The 18,565-nt window shown below is 44.4% G+C and overlaps 1 protein-coding gene and 1 long non-coding RNA gene across 3 annotated transcripts in view; one reads left to right on the top strand and one right to left on the bottom strand.

Moving 5' to 3' along the window:
• LOC121305512 (plexin A3-like) overlaps positions 1-13,301 on the top strand; it is a 61,044-nt gene extending 47,743 nt beyond the window's left edge. For both annotated transcript variants that reach the window (XM_041237157.1, XM_041237156.1), the window contains exons 17-32: positions 1,099-1,192; positions 1,665-1,904; positions 2,191-2,334; positions 3,562-3,796; positions 4,642-4,784; positions 5,379-5,635; positions 6,162-6,228; positions 6,919-7,065; positions 8,098-8,257; positions 8,546-8,649; positions 8,824-8,920; positions 9,551-9,741; positions 10,192-10,361; positions 10,879-11,091; positions 11,748-11,898; positions 12,403-13,301. In XM_041237157.1, coding sequence (XP_041093091.1) covers positions 1,099-1,192; positions 1,665-1,904; positions 2,191-2,334; positions 3,562-3,796; positions 4,642-4,784; positions 5,379-5,635; positions 6,162-6,228; positions 6,919-7,065; positions 8,098-8,257; positions 8,546-8,649; positions 8,824-8,920; positions 9,551-9,741; positions 10,192-10,361; positions 10,879-11,091; positions 11,748-11,898; positions 12,403-12,498 — 2,509 coding nt within the window. In that variant the 3' untranslated portion in view covers positions 12,499-13,301. The remainder of the gene's footprint in view (positions 1-1,098; positions 1,193-1,664; positions 1,905-2,190; positions 2,335-3,561; positions 3,797-4,641; positions 4,785-5,378; positions 5,636-6,161; positions 6,229-6,918; positions 7,066-8,097; positions 8,258-8,545; positions 8,650-8,823; positions 8,921-9,550; positions 9,742-10,191; positions 10,362-10,878; positions 11,092-11,747; positions 11,899-12,402) is intronic.
• Positions 13,302-13,511: 210 nt separating this feature from the next.
• On the bottom strand, positions 13,512-16,539 carry LOC121305470. Its single transcript, XR_005948094.1, has 3 exons — positions 15,770-16,539; positions 15,519-15,578; positions 13,512-15,414 (listed from the first exon to the last, which is right to left on the bottom strand). It is a non-coding gene; the product is annotated as an uncharacterized LOC121305470 (long non-coding RNA).
• Between the last annotated feature and the right edge of the window lie 2,026 nt (positions 16,540-18,565).

Here is an 18,565-nt window from a genome sequence, read left to right as displayed (position 1 = left end):
TGTGTGTGTGTGTTCTGTATTTGTGTGTGTATTGAGTGTTCTGTGTTGCTCTGTGTGTGTGTGTGTGTGTGTGTGTGTGTGTGTGTGTGTGTGTGTGTGTATTGAGTGTTCTGCATTGCCGTGTGTGTGTTTGAGTGTTTCGTATTCCTCTGAGTTCTGTGTCGAGTGTTTTGTATTGCTGTGTGTGTGTGTACTGAGTGTTCTGTATTGCTGTGTGTGTGTACTGAGTGTTCTGTATTGCTCTGTGTGTGTGTTCTGTATTTGTGTGTGTATTGAGTGTTCTGTGTTGCTCTGTGTGTGTGTTCTGTATTTGTGTGTGTGAGTGTGTGTTCTGTGTTGCTCTGTGTGTGTACTGAGTGTTCTGTGTTGCTCTGTGTGTGTGTTCTGTATTTGTGTGTGTGTGTTGCTCTGTGTGTTCTGTGTCGAGTGTTTTGTATTGCTCTGTGTGTGTGTATTGAGTGTTCTGTATTGCTGTGTGTGTGTGTTCTGTATTTGTGTGTGTATTGAGTGTTCTGTGTTGCTCTGTGTGTGTGTTCTGTATTTGTGTGTGTATTGAGTGTTCTGTGTTGCTCTGTGTGTGTGTTCTGTGTGTGTGTATTGAGTGTTCTGTGTTGCTCTGTGTGTGTGTTCTGTATTTGTGTGTGTATTGAGTGTTCTGTGTTGCTCTGTGTGTGTGTTCTGTGTTCTGTGTGTGTGTCTGTGTGTGTGTTCTGTGTGTGTGTGTGTGTCTGTGTGTGTGTATTGAGTGTTCTGTATTGCTCTGTGTGTGTGTTGAGTGTTCTGTGTTGCTCTGTGTGTGTGTTCTGTATTTGTGTGTGTATTGAGTGTTCTGTGTTGCTGTGTGTGTGTGTGTGTTCTGTATTTGTGTGTGTGTGTTGCTCTGTGTGTTCTGTGTCGAGTGTTTTGTATTGTGTGTGTGTGTGTGTTCTGTATTTGTGTGTGTGTGTTGCTCTGTGTGTTCTGTGTCGAGTGTTTTGTATTGCTCTGTGTGTGTGTACTGAGTGTTCTGTATTTGTGTGTGTGTGTTGCTCTGTGTGTTCTGTGTCGAGTGTTTTGTATTGGTTGTGATGTTTATTGCTGTGTGTGATTCTCTTGCAGTGGCAGTACTCCACTCACTGTGACCGGCAACAATCTCCTCACCATCCAGGAGCCCAGAGTGAGGGCGAAGTACGGGGGCTTTGAGACCACCAACGTGAGTCTGTCTGCCTGTCACATCAACAAAACAAATTCTTCCCCACTTCCTGCGCTGTAGGTCACGTTGCTGCCATTGCCTGCTTAGACCACCAGAGTGAATTTGACCTTCAAAGCAGGGAAGTCATTCGGTATCAAAAAACCCTTCAAATCCTATATATTTTTTTTTATTTTAAAACTGGTTAGCAGTTCGCTAAAAGGGGCCAGTAATAATATTGCTTGTCTTAGAGACCAGTGATGCTGTTTGTAATGGCAAGAGGTGTGAAACTGTGGCAGCAGTGAAAAACTGTGCCAATAGAGGTAAGAAAATAGATTTTTAAAGCCTTATTTAGCAATCCTTTATGTAGAGAATGTAAATGGCATTTTTGTCGTGTCACTGGAACTTGTTTTGCATCCCATCCTGGCGTACAGTTCACCTTCTCATCCCCGGACTGTAGTAGTCTGACTCCCCAGCTCTCCCTCTCCCTCTCCAGGCGTGTCGTGTCGTCAACGACTCGGTGATGACCTGCAGTGCTCCGGGCATTGTTTACACGAAGAGGAGCGCCCCCGAGTCCAGCCAGCGTCCGGACGAGTTCGGCTTCGTTATGGACAACGTCCAGTCACTGCGGGCCCTCAACAGCACCCCCTTCACCTACTACCCCAACCCCCACTTTGAACTGCTGGGGAATTCTGGGATACTGGAGGTCAAGCCTGGTTCTCCTATCATATTCAAGGTATAGTTTATCAAGCTTCGCAATTCAAGCTATTAACACACTCAATAGCTATGAATTTAGAAACACTAATAGAAGTCTAGTAATATCAGTGACAAATGTTTTGAACAGAGTTTATTATTATTAATAACTTCCATTCCAGGGTTGTTGGATCCAGTCCAGGTTTTACAAGCATTCTGTGAGCTTGATGATGATGATAATAATAAGACCCTAATTGCACAGCAGTTTGCCCCAGTCCAGGTTTTAAATGCATTCGCTTCATAATATGACTTCTCTGTCCTGGCTGCAGGGCAGAAACCTGATTCCTCCTGTCTCTGGGAACGCTCGACTGAACTACACTGTGCTGATTGGAGAGACCGCCTGTCTGCTCACCGTGTCAGAGTCTCAGCTGCTCTGTGATTCGCCGGACCTCACTGGCGAGCAGCGAGTCACGGTAAGGGGGCGGAGCTGCAGCCGAAGATACAAAAAAGATTCCACACTGCAGCCCAGCGCTTTCTTTATCTAACCACTGAGCTCCTCAAACCCATTGCCTTCCACACTGCAGCCCAGTGCTTTCTCTATCTAACCACTGAGCTCCTCAAACCCACTGCCTTCCACACTGCAGCCCAGCGCTTTCTTTATCTAACCACTGAGCTCCTCAAACCCACTGCCTTCCACACTGCAGCCCAGCGCTTTCTTTATCTAACCACTGAGCTCCTCAAACCCATTGCCTTCCACACTGCAGCCCAGTGCTTTCTCTATCTAACCACTGAGCTCCTCAAACCCACTGCCTTCCACACTGCAGCCCAGCGCTTTCTTTATCTAACCACTGAGCTCCTCAAACCCGCTGCCTTCCACACTGCAGCCCAGCGCTTGCTTGCTTTATTTCAGTGTAACACTGAATTGCAGGTTTACTGTAATTATGCAAGAATTATTTAAAGAGGGAGTTCACCTTTAGCAAAGCGACTCCAAAGGTCATCTCTTCGTACCGCGACTGTGTCTGGAACGCTCCCTTCGATCTCCTGTGAGATGGCAAGAGCTTTGTTGTCTAATTGACCTGAACTGAATGTGAGAGCATCTATCAGTTAAATAATTAACTGCGCAGAGAGGGCTGAATGCAGCTTTTTAAAAGGTGAAACTCGCTAGGCAAAGCCCACAGGAAGTCGGAGTTAACTGTAAGAACGTCATGGTTTTTTTTTCTCCCTCGGTCTCGTATGGATACAGTAGAAGAATGATCAACAGTTATCTTTTTAATGTCATAAAATGTCATCCTTCTACAAATGTGTTGCGATTCTCTTTGCTTTTGTATTGTAGCGTGCTTTGAGAGATAGAGAGAGAGAGAGAGAGAGAGCGATAAATAAAAGCAGCCTTCGAGTTAAGGTGGGAGAAAACTGTAGGATTCCCGTTAATCAGGGTATATGCATTTCGTCATTACAATAGCCAATCAAATCGTGCGAAAGTTGCCAAAAGTTTTCTACATTCACAGCGTTTTAAAACTCAGACCTACAGGAGCTGGAGCTTTATCTGGGCCTCATCAGAGCAGTGTGACTGTACTTGAACTAGCGAAAAGCACAGGAGATCAAGTCATTAGATAGATAACTGAGGTGCTTTTTGTATGAAAGACGCTACATATCCCTGAACGTTAACATTGCCGCTTCATGTCTCCCTGTCTTAATGTCAGATCCTGGTTGGTGGCTTGGAGTTCTCTCCTGGGACTCTGCACATCTACCCCGACAGCGCTCTGTCTGTCCCGGCGATCATCGGCATCGGGGCAGGGGGCGGGGCTCTGCTCATCGCCATCATCGCCGTGCTCATCGCCTACAAGCGCAAGACCAGAGACGCCGACCGCACCCTCAAAAGGTTGCAGCTCCAGATGGACAACCTGGAGTCCAGAGTGGCACTGGAGTGCAAGGAGGGTAAGACCCCTTCTCCTACAACCTCGCCGAAAGATCTCGCCCCCGATCCACCCAGCCAACGAAGTCAGCTCCAGAGGTGCAGCCTGCATACCCAAGCCACAGTCAGCCCCGACAAGAACGGAGGCATCGTTTTTTAGTATTCAGCGGAGAAGAACAATTTGCAGACTGGGGTTGACCCCTGTCCCTTTTTTTCCCTGGATTGTCTCTGTTTTAGAGGGAGGTTGACCTGGGATGTCAGTTTGCCTTCCCAGGACAACATCAGCAGCAATGGCAGTTCCGCAGGACACCAAAAAAAAAAAAAAAGAACATCAGCAGCAATGGCAGTTGTGTACTGTAACCTTTCTGTCTCTCCTATCTATCTATCTATCTATCTATCTATCTATCTATCTATCTATCTATCTATCTATCTGTGTCTTGACTGTGTACTTGCAATGTTATCCTTGTACAGCTTTCAAAAAGTACCAAAGAACAAAAACAAAACCCCTGTCACTGAACCTCCTTGTGCTGCGTCTTTGGGGTGAGACGTTGTTGTGAGCGACTCTGAAGCTGATGCACGGCTCACACACCCTAGTCTCGTATCTTGTAAAGCGCTTTGTGATGGTGGTCCACTGTGAAAGGCACTATATAAAAATAAAGATGATTATTATTATAAAATGTAAAACAAATTAAAAAAAACAAAAAAAACACATTGATTATCTTTATCACCGTAATTCTTTGAAAACAGTTATAAGGATTGTGTTGCAATGTTCCAAACGTTACCCTAAGGCTAGTGGTGTTGTAACAAATTGCGAATGGTCAGGTGGTCGTTCTGATTGGGTGATGGGTGGGGTGTGTTTTGTTTCCAGCATTCGCCGAGCTGCAGACTGATATTCAGGAACTGACCAACGACATGGATGGAGTGAAGATCGCATTCCTGGAGTATAAGATGTACGCTATGAGAGTCATGTTCCCTGGGGTTGAGGAGCACCCTCTGCTCAAAGACCTGGATGTAAGACTTTCAATATTCCTCCCCTTCACAGAGCTCAGGGACCGAACAACAGGGGTTAGCTACAGCCGCATCCACGGTCAGCAGTGGAATAGCCTGGACTCGAACCTGCGATCTCCAGGCTGTAGGGCGCATCCTGCGCTCCACGCGGAGTGCCTTTTACCAGATTCGCCACTCGGGAGGGCCCACATGAACATAATTTAGGTCTTTTAATTTGACGTTGTGTAATTTTAAAAACTCAAATGATATCACTAAAAGGCTAGTGCAGTACAGTATTTCATGATAGATTTCGAAAATGCCGCATTTTTCAGTTTGTCCTAGTTTACGTTTTAGTGTATGGAAAAGCTGCAAAGCGGTGTGCAGTTCAAGATGTTAATGTAACATTATTCAGCAGGTTTCATTCGACTTCTTCATTGCAATACTTTTGGCCACAGCTGCGCAGTCGTGTGCAAATGTATGAGAACACCCCATTGCTTCTGTAGTTTTGATTTGTTGTGCGTGTGACATCAAACCACTGTCTACTGGTGCTGTATTGGGCTACTGGTGATTTGGAGGCTACCTCTGCTGGATGATCACTGAACTGCCTTTGTGTTTCAGTCCCCAGCGAATGTGGAAAAAGCCCTGCGGCTCTTTGGCCAGCTGCTGAACAATAAGGTGTTCCTGCTAACCTTTATCCACACGCTCGAGGCGCAGCGCTCCTTCTCGATGCGCGACCGCGGCAACGTGGCCTCCCTCCTCATGGGGGCGCTGCAGGGGCGCATGGAGTACGCCACCGTGGTGCTCAAGCAGCTGCTGGCTGACCTGATCGAGAAGAACCTGGAGAATCGGAACCACCCCAAACTGCTCCTCCGCAGGTGAGACGGGGAACTGCAGCTGAGCAACAGTAGCGAACCAGCCACGCAGATGATGGAACTACTGTATATAATGTTTTGTTTTTCGCTTTTTATGTACTGTGTGAAATTTTGTGTTTCCTTATGGTCACGGGCACATTCTAACTGGCAGAAGGCACATGTGTCGCTATCCATCATATCAGCCTTACGAAGGTCACTCTCAGGGCTAAAAGGATGTGTTGCAGTAAGAAAGCCTCTGTTATGAAAGGGGATCCAGACTAAAAGGCTAAAATATGCACAAGAACACAGAATCTGGACTCTGAAACAAAAGTCAAAGGTGCTTTGGACTGCTGATGGATGGACAACCACAAGTTGGACTTTATCTCATTGCACGCATTCAGTAGAACAGCCACTTCTAATTCTAACACATGCAAAAGATCTTGAATGTAATTGATTGACTACCAATCAAAACCAATCGTTCGCGCACTGGTGTTGCACCAGTACCCGAGTGATTCCCAGTCTCACACCAGTTTTGTTTTCTCTCTTGCAGGACAGAGTCGGTGGCCGAGAAGATGTTAACGAACTGGTTCACCTTCCTGCTGCACAGATTTCTCAAGGTGTACAGGGTTCTTCAATTCACACTCCTGTCTTTGCACACCCACAGCTGTCCACATCTATCAGGGCATGCCTGCCAGATTTGCCATCTGCATTTGAGTTGTGCAAAGTAGATTGATCATGTGAAACACTGGTATATGTTAATCTGCTGAACCTTTAGCTGGGGGAAGAAAACGCCTGCTTACTTGCGTAGTTTACCCAGAGCTCTCCTCTTCATTGTGCAACTTAAGAGTCGGTCATTTTATTACACTGCTTGTTGGCATGCAAGGTAGCGAAAGATTTTTCGGTTCGTATTTCGGTTTGCAGCAGCCAAAGGGCTGGAATGAGTTTCGGCAAAAATTCAGATTCGAACTTTTCCTATCTTTTTTTTTTTAACTCCTCTTTTGTTGTGTTTGTTCGCCGTGGTCATGCAGTGGTGAGCCTCTTGGCCAACTCGTTATTGTAAATGAGAACTTGTTCTCAATTAACTAATCTGGATAAATAACGGTTTTGATGGATCCAAAATGTAATTCCCACAGCGCAGTTGATTAAGGCACATCACAAAAGCCAGCTGCGAAGCATACGGTTGAAAACAGTATCGCGGTACGTTGCAAACTATGGGGCAGGTATAACTATGGGAACAAACTGCTAAACTACCCATGGAAAACCACAGCGTGGTAAACTTGAAGTGATGCAGTCTCGTCTTTCTCCAGGAGTGTGCCGGGGAGCCTCTGTTCATGCTGTACTGTGCGATCAAACAGCAGATGGAGAAAGGACCCATAGACATCATCACAGGGGAAGCACGATACTCGCTGAGTGAGGACAAGCTGATCAGACAGCAGATCGACTACAAGCAGCTGGTGAGAGATTCGCAACCCTTAACTCTTCAGACCTAGCCTGTGATGCGAGGGTGTCCGTTGGCCCATCCCAGTCCTGGTCTTTTTTGTATCCAGCTCTGTTCTGAATGGGTTGATTTTTGAATCGAACCTCCATCCAGACCCTACCTGGAGTGGAATGGTCCTCCAAGATTGATTGTACACCCCCTGTTAGACAAGAAAGGCCTTTCAGCTCATCAAGTCCCCCCCCCCCCATAATCATTACACGCTCTAGGTGGGCATCGGACACTGGTGTGTGTTGACAGAGGGTCTTCGCAAATGCCTGTCTTGTGTATCTTGGCTAAAAGTGTGTGTGTGTGTGAAGCGAAGCTCTGTTTTTGCTGGCTTGGTTTCTCTTTGTGTCGGCAATGTTCAGAGCAAGGTTAGTCAAATTCCCACACCCCACTCGGTCGCTTGTTTGCCTTGCAGCTGTGCTGGCACAGTGAACTCCTAATATTTGTTTAACCTTCATTAACATAAGCGATTCTAGAATGAGAACAGGCATTCGACCCACCTATGCTAGCTCTCTCTCAAAGAACTAGAAAAAATCAAACTATATGAACATCATTTAGATATTTTATTTGACATCATGTAATAAACTACAAAATGACATTGCAAATATAAGGTGCTTCCTCCAGTCCAGGGCAGGCTTGAGGCCTGGAGACTTGAGCTGAAAGCTGACCTGTTTCCTTAGCAACTGGTAAAGCTGACTGGCAAGTCGACATTTTCATTCGGTGTGCCATGGGCCTTTGACGAAACAGTTCACTCCTTTTTAAAAGGGTGTAGGGAAGCAGGCTGACAGGAATCAGCTACCAGAATATTGTCAATAGGTCAGTAAGACACTGGTGATTTTTAAAATGCTTTTTTTTTTAATTTAAAACAGCTACAGTAATGTTCAATGTAGAATGTAATGTTGGGTAGTTTAGAATGTGATCTGATCTCATCCTTATGGTGTAAAGAAGTGGTGAATTAACCTAAACTCTGTACACCTTCCACCCCTCTCCCCTCCGCTCCCAGACTCTGAACTGTGTGCCTCCAGAGGGGGAGCCGGGTTCTGAGGTCCCAGTCAAGGTGCTGAACTGCGACACTGTGACCCAGGTGAAGGACAAGCTGCTGGACGCTGTGTACAAAGGCATCCCCTTCTCACAAAGACCCAAGGCAGGGGATATGGACCTGGGTAAGCGAGGAACCCACACAGAGCCTCCACTCCAGAGAGCAGGGGCACGCACACACACACACACAGGGAATAACGCTTGGCTCCAACTGCTGTGCAACATGAGTCTCATTTCCCATTCCATGTTTTAATATGTGCTAGACTAGCCTCAGTGTGTAGGTAACAAGCTCAGGTGTGTCTTATTAAACTCATAGTAAAACCAGGAATGGATCACTCTGCTATGCAATGGGAGTCTGGTTTGGGTAGCTGATTCTCGGCAGTCCCTTTGAACTCTGCTCGTCTCCTCTTCAGAGTGGAGGCAGGGCAGGCTGACCCGGGTCGTTCTGCAGGACGAAGACGTCACAACAAAGATTGAGAGCGACTGGAAGAGACTCAACACGCTGGCGCACTACCAGGTACCTGCACAGAACAGAGCGAGACAAACGCATCTGGCAAAGCCAGCCAGCCCGGGGGTCAGGGCTACGTAGAGCGAGAACCAGGGTGTAACCATTGTGATGAAAGTGATTTGGATCCTTGCTTGTGTTAGTACTGCCTCTGGAAGTCTGAGCTTTGCTGTTCTGTGTTGGCAGGTGTCAGATGGCTCATTGGTGGCGCTGGTTCAGAAGCAGGTATCCGCTTATAACATTGCCAACTCCTTCACCTTCACCAGGTCCCTTAGTCGATACGGTAAGCTTTATGTTGCATGGCACAGTGTAGACTCTCCACTCCCCTTATTCAGGTATACATATAAAGGAATACTGCGTGGAACGCTGCATGAGATCCATTCAGTGCAAGGGCTCACTATATACAATCGTCAGCTTATGTGAAGTGTTTTGTTTGTGTTTAAATCCTGTTGCATCGTTTGTCGGTACAATGCAAGTGTTTGTGAGCTTGCTGATGACTCTCAATGCTGGGTGTTTCTGTACAGCTCTGGCAAAAGGTCTTGAACAAATTTTGCTTCATAAAGTGAAACCCGCTGAACAGTGGTACGCTAACGTACCGAATTACACACCGCTTTTGTAGTTTGCCGTTTTACTTAACGGGAAAAACTGACAGCTATTAAAAAATGTGACATTTCAAAATCTAACATGAAATCTAGTGCTTTACGACACTAATATATCTGGGGCGTTTTTTGCAATATCATTTTGTCGTTGATTACGTGATTTTATGTTCCTACAGTGCTGTGTGTTTCTTTTTTAAAATGATGTCTCGGTCCGAAGATTCTAGGTGATCCAAAACCCTTTGGCCAGAGCTGCAGGATCTCGGTGCTGTGTGTTGGTCAGTGTTAGCTGTGTGACTTTGCCCCGTGTTTTTCAGAGAGCCTCCTGCGCACCTCCAGCAGTCCGGACAGCCTGCGATCGCGAGCCCCTATGATCACCCCAGACCAGGAGAGCGGCACCAAGCTGTGGCACCTCATCAAGAACCACGAGCACTCGGACCACCGGGAGGGGGACCGGGGCAGCAAGATGGTGTCTGAGATCTACCTCACCCGCCTGCTTGCCACCAAGGTACCCGCCAGGACCAACGCGGGGCATCGAACCCGTGCAGCAGCAACTCTGCAACATGTTCTGCCCTAATTTGAATAGCTCACCCAGTACCTCCCATAGATGCATCTTGAACATCTTTACTGTGTACTGAGAATACATTTTAGCTCTAGCTTGAGAACATCTTTAGCTGTATCCTGACAACTTGAATTAAAGATTCTCGTGATTTTTGGGACTCCAGTGTATCTCTCGCTCCACCTGGAGACCGTCTTGAGCTGTGTCTTGAACTGCACACCCAACACGTCTCCAGTTACGTATTAGTGACACTGAATGACATATAAAAGAAGAAAAAGCCATTCAAACAAAACATTTGTTATAGTATGTTCTTTTTTTCAGCAGCATTGTGAGTGCTGTGTTGTGAGTTGCTGACCCCTCTCTCTCTCTCTCTCGCTCTCTTTCTGTGTGTACTCTCAGGGCACACTGCAGAAGTTTGTGGATGACCTGTTTGAGACGGTATTCAGCACAGCACACAGAGGGAGCGCTCTCCCACTTGCCATCAAGTACATGTTTGACTTCCTGGATGAGCAGGCAGACCGCAGGCAGATTAGTGACCCCGACGTGAGACACACTTGGAAAAGCAACTGGTGAGCGCGGCTCAGCTCCATCCCGCAGGATCTCGCCATCGTTTGTCTCCTACGCTGGGGTTGGATTGCATCCACCCTCCCCCCCGTTTCCCCAGGATCATCCTGGTTTTCATTATGCCTTCCTGGGACATTAAAACATTCATTGTATGCTTCCACATCCATGTAGATTACCAGTCAATCAATTTTTTATTTCTTCAAACGGGTCAAAGTTTTGCATCACTTGGAATTTTTGAACTGAGTTATAAATAAAAATAAAAAACCTGCTATGAACATAATTTTGATCTTTATTTGACATCATGTAATCTAAGATACTACAGAAATCACCAAAAGTCTAACGGTAGCCATAAAAACAGGACAGTATTTCACGTCAGATTTTGAAATGTCACATTCTTTCATTTTTGTATATGGGGAAACACACCGCTTTGGCGTTAAGTCAGTAACATTATTCAGCATTTCTTGCTTGCAAACCTAATGTTTTACAGTATTTTCTGTCTCGTCTCTTCCTCTCTCTCTCCAGCCTCCCTTTGCGGTTCTGGGTGAATGTCATTAAAAACCCCCAGTTTGTGTTTGACATTCACAAGAGCAGCATCACGGACGCCTGCCTCTCTGTGGTGGCTCAGACCTTCATGGATTCCTGCTCCACTTCTGAGCACCGGCTGGGCAAGGACTCCCCTTCCAACAAGCTGCTCTACGCCAAAGACATCCCCAACTACAAGAACTGGGTGGAGAGGTGATCCAAGCAGCACACAGCTTAGAAACACTGCAGGGAATTGAGAAGCAGCAAGCAGCTCTAGAGCAGGGCTTCTCAAACTCGGACTTGGGGCCTGCGTCTGCTGGTTTTCAGTCCAGCCGAGCGCTCGGTTACAGACTTTAACCCTTTGTGGTCCAATGTCAGACCAGAATTTAAATAAATCGGACCTGACTGGCGCTGAATAAATGGACTGCAATGGGTTGATTGAGCTAATAAAGCTCTTAAACAGCTGCATTTCAAGTTGCTTATCAAATGTTATAGCTGACTTGAAATCTGCAGCTGTTTAAGAGCTGAAAACAAATGAAAAAAGGTCTAATTAAGCTAATTATCAGTTCAATTAAGGGTCTAGTTAATTGAGATTCGGTTGGAACGAAAACCAGCGGACACAGGGTTTTCCTAAAAAGAGGTGCTGGCTGTAAGGCACTTTTATAGGCTAATGTCTCTACAGTGTTAAGAAACCGTTCACAGCAATGACATGGAAATCATATATAGTTTGCTTGATGACGCGCAGAGAGATGTGGCAGTTTGCATACTCGCAAATTTCTTCCTCTTTATAGACTTGACCGCTACTATTATCCATCAGAGTCCTCTTACAAGATTCTCTCTCTCTCTCTTTCTCTCTCTCTCTCTCGCAGATACTACAGGGACATCGCTAAGATGCCAGCCATCAGCGACCAGGATATGGACGCTTACCTGGTAGAGCAATCCCGTCTCCATGCCAACGAGTTCAACACTCTGAGCGTGCTCAGTGAGCTTTACTTCTATGTCGGCAAATACAAAGAGGAGGTAGGGTTCAACATTCACATCACAAGTATGGCAAAAAGACATTTGGACCTGCTCATTTAACCCTTTTGCGGTCCATTTATCCAGAACTCGTCAGGCACACGCTGTTCATTTTACACGCGCTGTTTAATTTTTTTTTTTTTCCAAGAGTAAAACAGGTTTAAAAGGCACTGAATTGCAAAAGGACACTCAGCACTGCATCTCCAGCCTCACCCCTTGTTCACTATATTTATCACTAACCTCGTTATAGACGTGCATACTGATAAATCCTCTCCCGATCTCTCGTTTTATCACCAAACTCCTCAATAACGCGATCAGAGTCGTTTTATTACTAGAACATCTCCAAAAAGCTCTGCAGATGTGCGTGGTATTCTTTTGAACCACGTAGCTAACAAGCTGAGGTGTGTGTTTTTAAACTCGTAGTAAAGCCTGGACTGGCTGTAGCTGTGATGCAGCGGGGGTCTTATTCCCATCCTGCGGTCCAATGACTCTCTGCTCTCCCCGCAGATCCTGACCTCGCTGGACCGCGACGTGTACTGTCGGAAACACAAGCTGAGGCAGAAGCTGGAGCAAGCGATAAACCTGATGTCAGGGAGCAGCTGAGGTTGGGAGTGGGTCACAGTGAGACTGCCCGACCTACAGCAAAGTGCCATACAACACAACTTGAGAGGAGACTGGAGACTGACACAGACAGAGAGAGGAGGGAGGTCTGGGCAGTACAGAAGTTCGCGTGGGCCCCAGCCTGAGTTTCTGACCTTGTTTCTGAAAATGAAGGACTATTTTTACCTAGACTGACCTCTGGGTATTATTCAGACTTTGGGAAGTTGGAAGCCGGCAGAGTCTCCAAATCGGAGTGAAGCGTTCCCAGGGAAGTCTCGTTTTATTTATGTTTTAGCACCGGTGGACCGTGGTTATTTCCATGCAGAGAAATTTAGCTTGTCTCCAGGCTATCTTGTTTTGGGTGTGGAAAACGGAATAAAGAAGAGAGCACTCGGTCAGTTGAAATCCAGTTATGTCATTTTGTTGTGGTGAATATATATATATCCGTGGATGGTCAATAAGGGTTTGTAGTGGTACCAAATATTCTCTAGGAAGTTCCAATATACATAGTTTTATATAAGGCTAAGGAAAATGTCAGAAATCCATCCTGTAGAAAATGCTTATCGAGTTAAACAAATTAATAATAATCCTTATAAAAAATACTATTTCCAAAGAGGGCTGAAAATGCACCTGGTTTGCCGAAAAATGATTTAAGAAGTAAAACCTTATTGGGGCAGTTTTTGAAATTCTGAATTTGCGTCCGCTCAATATTTTCATGTAAAGGGTCAGTATTAGCAATGGAGGAGCCAGTAGGTTATTTAAAACAGAGCTTAATATATAAAGCTTTTGTAAGAGTGACTAGAATACAAATGCCCCCCCCGTACCCCCCCAGTACCAAACACCTAGGGAAGGGGGGGGGAAAAGGTCAGAAAATCCATAACGACCTGAAAAACTCACAACACAGGAAAAGGCTGAAAATGCACAGGATTTCGCCGAAAAATGAAAAAAAAAAAAATAACTTATTCCGGCTTGGGTATCCTTCAGGGGGAATGGGGGGATTCTCCCCTTACCATAGAGGGGACTTGTGTGGCTTGGTTATATGAGAAATTCAGCAATGCTTGTTTTTTTGGTTCCAGAAATACTTTTCCTCCTTCATGTAAACGTGAATAGAAAGCATTTTCAACGTAAGGGGTCTAGTAGACCTTTTAGTAAATGAACACTTAAGTACACAATTATGAGGAGAGAAGGGAAATTGGCATGGATTTTAATCAGATACCAAGAGAAAAACAGCTGCAGTCTTGCAATGAATCCAACGTGTGTGTGTGTGTGTGTGTGTGTGTGTGCGTGTCTGAGGAATCTAGCTGTGTTTGACTGTCAAGTTTGTGATCCTGTTGGTCACAGTTTACACAGCGCGCAGGCTGCAAAATGCTGTCTATCGCTGAATTGTAGTGCGTTTGTTTTTTTCTTTAAATCTACTGATCTTAATTTATTTTTGAAAGATTTAAAACGCTGCTCGCTGCCCCCTTACCTAGTACTTCTATACAATTCCGTGCTGTAGGCGATAGCTTGTAAACACAATCTTGGAATATGAATTGTTGTTTTTTTTTTTGGTGCCTTGGAATGAATGCTTAGCTGGAATGTTCAAGGCGCTAACTTTGGAAACCATGGAGTGCATCTGAGCTCCTTGGTTGTTTGTACAGGGAGATGATAAAGAAGGGTGCATAGCGCCCGCTGTGGGTCGCAGCCATACATAACGAGGCTTTATAAAACATAAATTTAATTTAAAGGTTGATGCAGCCTTAGTCTCACAACCTGAAGAAGAGTTTAGCAGAATCTTTTTGTCTGCGTTCCGGTTTAGGAAGGGTAAATGCAAATTTACAGTTTATTTATGTATATTTCGGCTGCATTCAGACTGCAAGGTGTTTTTTCGGAACACCAAGCGAATGGAATTCAGTTTCCAAACCAATAGAAAACAACTGCTTTTTTTTTTTTTTTAGTTACAGATTTTGTTTAGAAATTCCTGGGGGCTGGGGGCTGTTATTATTTGTTTCCTTTTGTAAATCTGTATTTGTTTTCTAATTTATTGTCTACATTTAAAAAAAAAAAAATGCGTGCGTCTCGTTGTGAAGTTATGTGAATATTTACCCTTTTTGTTTGGCAGTTTTGGTTTTTAAATGATGGGATTAAGTTGTTACAAAATAAATTCAAGCATGGTATTTTGTTTTTGCAATAAGTGGATGAAGTTATGATTCTAAGCCCCCCCCCCCCCAATGTACTGTATACTGAAGGAGTTTCCCAGCAGAATGCTACAATAATGTAGCGAAAATGTAAATGAATTCATAATAAATGGCCATAATTTTCAAAAATAACATAGTTCCATCTGTATTCTATTTATTTTTTAAACTAAAAATATCTGAAATATCCGTGACTTGGAACACGAAGCCACTTTGGTAGTTCTGCCTTGCCGAGGAAGATCCTTTTGAAAAGGGCAGACTCAGACCGCCGCTCTGGAGATTACCTGCTCCAGGTGAGGAGTTGGCGAGCTGGGATTGGTGGAGGTGTTGAAATGCCGCCTCCGTTTCAGCTGCAGCTGGTTTTTGTATTTGGGTTTTCAGTTGGGGAACAAACCAACTGGGATTCGTCCAGTGGATCGCTGGAAGGGTGTGGAGATGTTTTCCAAAAATACGATGTTGGCAAATCCAAATGTTTTGAATCCTTTTTTTTTTTTTTTGTAATAAAATGTATCTGAGTGGGTACTGTTTTCCTTTAAGAAGTAGTTCCTAGTAAGAACATTTGACAGGTTGGATAAATTGACGTGACAAGGGTCCTTGTAAAAACAGAAAAACAATGTGTTTTAGAACAGAAGCAAAATGGAATTTAATGTAATTCACCTTGAAAACTAATTTTAAAACACACACAACACTTAATATTTCGAGGGGAAACGCACACTTTGCACTTCAAGCAAGCCCCGGGTTTTGTCTGTAAAAAATAACAAAACACAAACAGTTAAATATTGTACCAATCAACAACAACAACAACAAATACATTTGGTGCAACCAAATGGAAAAATAAAATCAATTCACTGTTTTGGTGGGTGGAAATTTCATCAAAAGCGCTCTGCACTTCAAACGAGAACCAGCCGCCTGTAACAGAAGGGGAGAAACGTGAGGATATCGCCAAAGAGGGTGCAAAATGGAATTTGCAACAAACAATTTACTTAGAATAAAAAAAAAAAAAAAAAAAAAAAAGACAACCATGTCACTCACTTTGCACTTCAAAACGCCAGCCCTGGTCCTTGGATAAAAAAAAAACTAAGAAAATTGGTACAACTTACAATCGGAGTTCAATCAAACGCGCCCTTTCCCACTTCAAACCGGCCCATCTGGATCGCCCACAACACTGGCAAACCTTTTCTCCACTTTGTGCCCACAGGCAGGGCCAGCACACGGGCACTGCAATGCCACAGATTAACATGCCTCCAACGCTGGCTCTCTGAGACCCCACAACTTTGACTCTATTGATGTTTGTTATTTCTGCTGTATAAGCAGGGATCCCTGGCCGCTAGAAATCTACTTCATCTATTGCTGATAAGAAGGCTCTCTCCACGGTCTGCCATGCTTTTTAACAAACTAAAGTCCTTATCAGTGTCTTCGTCTGAACTAATTGAATCGTTTATTTTAGGGTTTTTGAATTCAGTGTTTGAATACAGAGAGGTGTGGTGAAGCATTGTAAAGCACAGAGAGGTCTGGTAAAGCATATTAATAATCATGGCATAGCTTAGTAAACACTACTTGAGACCTATTTGTCATGCTTGCTGAGAACATCCTGTGGGCAAACTCAAGTGTATTGAGTTCTACAAAAAAAAAAAACTCGTTAGAAATGGGGGAATTGGAGAAGAATGCTCTCGTTTCCATGGGAACGGTGTGCTGTTTCTGGACTGGGGAGCTGTTTGTTTTTTATGTAAATATGCATGGCGAGAGGGTTTACATCTGCAAGGTACAGACCCAGCACAGAGACAGAAAATGCAAATTTACACAACGATTGGATTTAAAATGTAAATCTTCTATACAGAGCAGAGAGAGGCTGTTCAGAGAACATCAGAGCCTCCCTTTCTCTTTCTCTGTCTCTGCTCCACCAGCACAGAGCAGAGGGAGGCTGTTCAGAGAGTGTAAGAGCCTCCCTTTCTCTCTCTCTCTCTTTCTCTCTGGCTCCACCAGCACAAAAGCGTGACTCAGGTGTTACGAACAGAAGATTCTCACAGCAAGAGTTTCTATTTTTGTACAGTGATGCTGCCTTTTACTGTTAGAAAAAAATACAAAAATGCACATTAAAAAAAACCAAATGGGGGGGTGGGGGGGGGAAACGCATTTATAAATAATTCACCGACATACTGAACAAGAGCAGAGTCTCAGAAATGCGTCTGAGAGATTACTGCAGCCTTTCTCTCTCTCTTTCTGACCCAAGCATTTTACAGCATTGCCCCCTCCCCCTCCCCCCCTCTCTCTCTCTTTGATATCAGAGCGCGGTGGGCTCAGGAGAGGTGCACCCCCTTTGACTCTCTCCCCATGCCAGCAATTAGCGCTAATCCTGAGTCTGCTTGAACCGTCTGTCTGGAGCTAATGCACAGGACTGGCTGTTCATTAACCTGGCTGCTCTCAACAGAGGAGGAAAAGAGACAGAAGACACACACACACACACACACACACACACACACATGCAGTAAGTGACATCACACGCAGATTGATAGATTCAAATTGAAATAATCAAGTGTACAATTATCACTGCATACCCAAACGTTGGGAAGTTGTCTTTTTTTGAGCACCAACGCGTGCGTGCGTGCGTGCGCAGAGAATCCCTAGCGATTCTGTACCACCACTGGCCAGTTTAGTGAATGTATGAAATTGAACTCTGTCGTAGACGTTCAGTGGCGCAGGTCAGTGAAAATCTGATAAAGGCATGAAAGCATACAGCACAGTTAAAACTAAAATCCATATCAAACTGGTAGAATTCAGTTATTTATTAAACACAATGAACACACACACGGGCCACGAGTTACAAACTGTAACGAAATAAAAACAACACAGAGGCACGTATGCCTGTTGAATAGAAAAGCAAAGAAAAAGCAAACCTCATAATAAGATTTGCAAAAATTTAAACTCTGAACGCATGGAATTTATAAAAACTCAAATACAAAGGTAAGAATTATAATAATAATAGTTCAACTCGACTGATATTGCAGGGAACTGAGTCTGAAAACAAACAGTGAAGGAACTCCTAGGCCTTTGATGCCATGGTAACCACACTATGGAAATGCATTCATGTCTTTGTGATGTAGTTTACTACATAACTAATGAAGTCTGCCACACCTTTATAGTTAAACCTTCTGGCATCCTAGTATTGAGTCTTGTATTGGGGTACATTTCACATTTATCTTTACAGATATATTGGCAGACTGTAACGCTCCAAAAGGTTTTAAAAATCCTTCAATGTGTCTGTGATTCATTGACGTTTATTGTGGATCAAAATGTCAGCTAAATTCCCTTCAAAAAACCATTACTGGCGCTGTTGGAAATGTATCTTTCAAAATTGTGAAGCACACGTAAACGCATCCAAACTGTTTTTGAAATGTTGGGTAATAAATTTACAATCTATAAATGATTAATGGTACTCTTTCAACCTTTGTTTTTCTTGTATTATACTGAAGCAGCTTGCTTCCATTGATTTTATCTGCTTTTTTTAAAATTCTCGCTCAACAATCTGTTCTTCATATCTTTATATTTTTTAAATCAAAACAGACATGTAGGTCTGTAACATAGAGAGGGGTGGTCTTAAAAATGTAACTTCTAGGGGCTCATTACCAGAGCACTCTGAAATCAACCCCTGCCTTCCACACTGCAGCCCAGAGACTCAAACCCAAACACACTGCCTTCCACACTGCAGCCCAGCGCTTTCTTTATCTAACCACTGAGCTCCTCAAACCCACTGCCTTCCACACTGCAGCCCAGCACTTTCTTTATCTAACCGCTGAGCTTCTCAAACCCACTTTCTGCAGCCCAGCGCTTTCTTTCTTCAAACCCACTGCCTTCCACACTACAGCCCAGCACTTTCACCTTTCTTTCAGAAAGATTTG

This window comes from Polyodon spathula, chromosome 43 (genome assembly GCF_017654505.1).
Source record: "Polyodon spathula isolate WHYD16114869_AA chromosome 43, ASM1765450v1, whole genome shotgun sequence".
NCBI lineage: Eukaryota > Metazoa > Chordata > Actinopteri > Acipenseriformes > Polyodontidae > Polyodon > Polyodon spathula.
The sequence above is the reverse complement of the archived record's forward strand: the minus strand, read 5'-3'. Positions and strand labels throughout refer to the sequence as shown.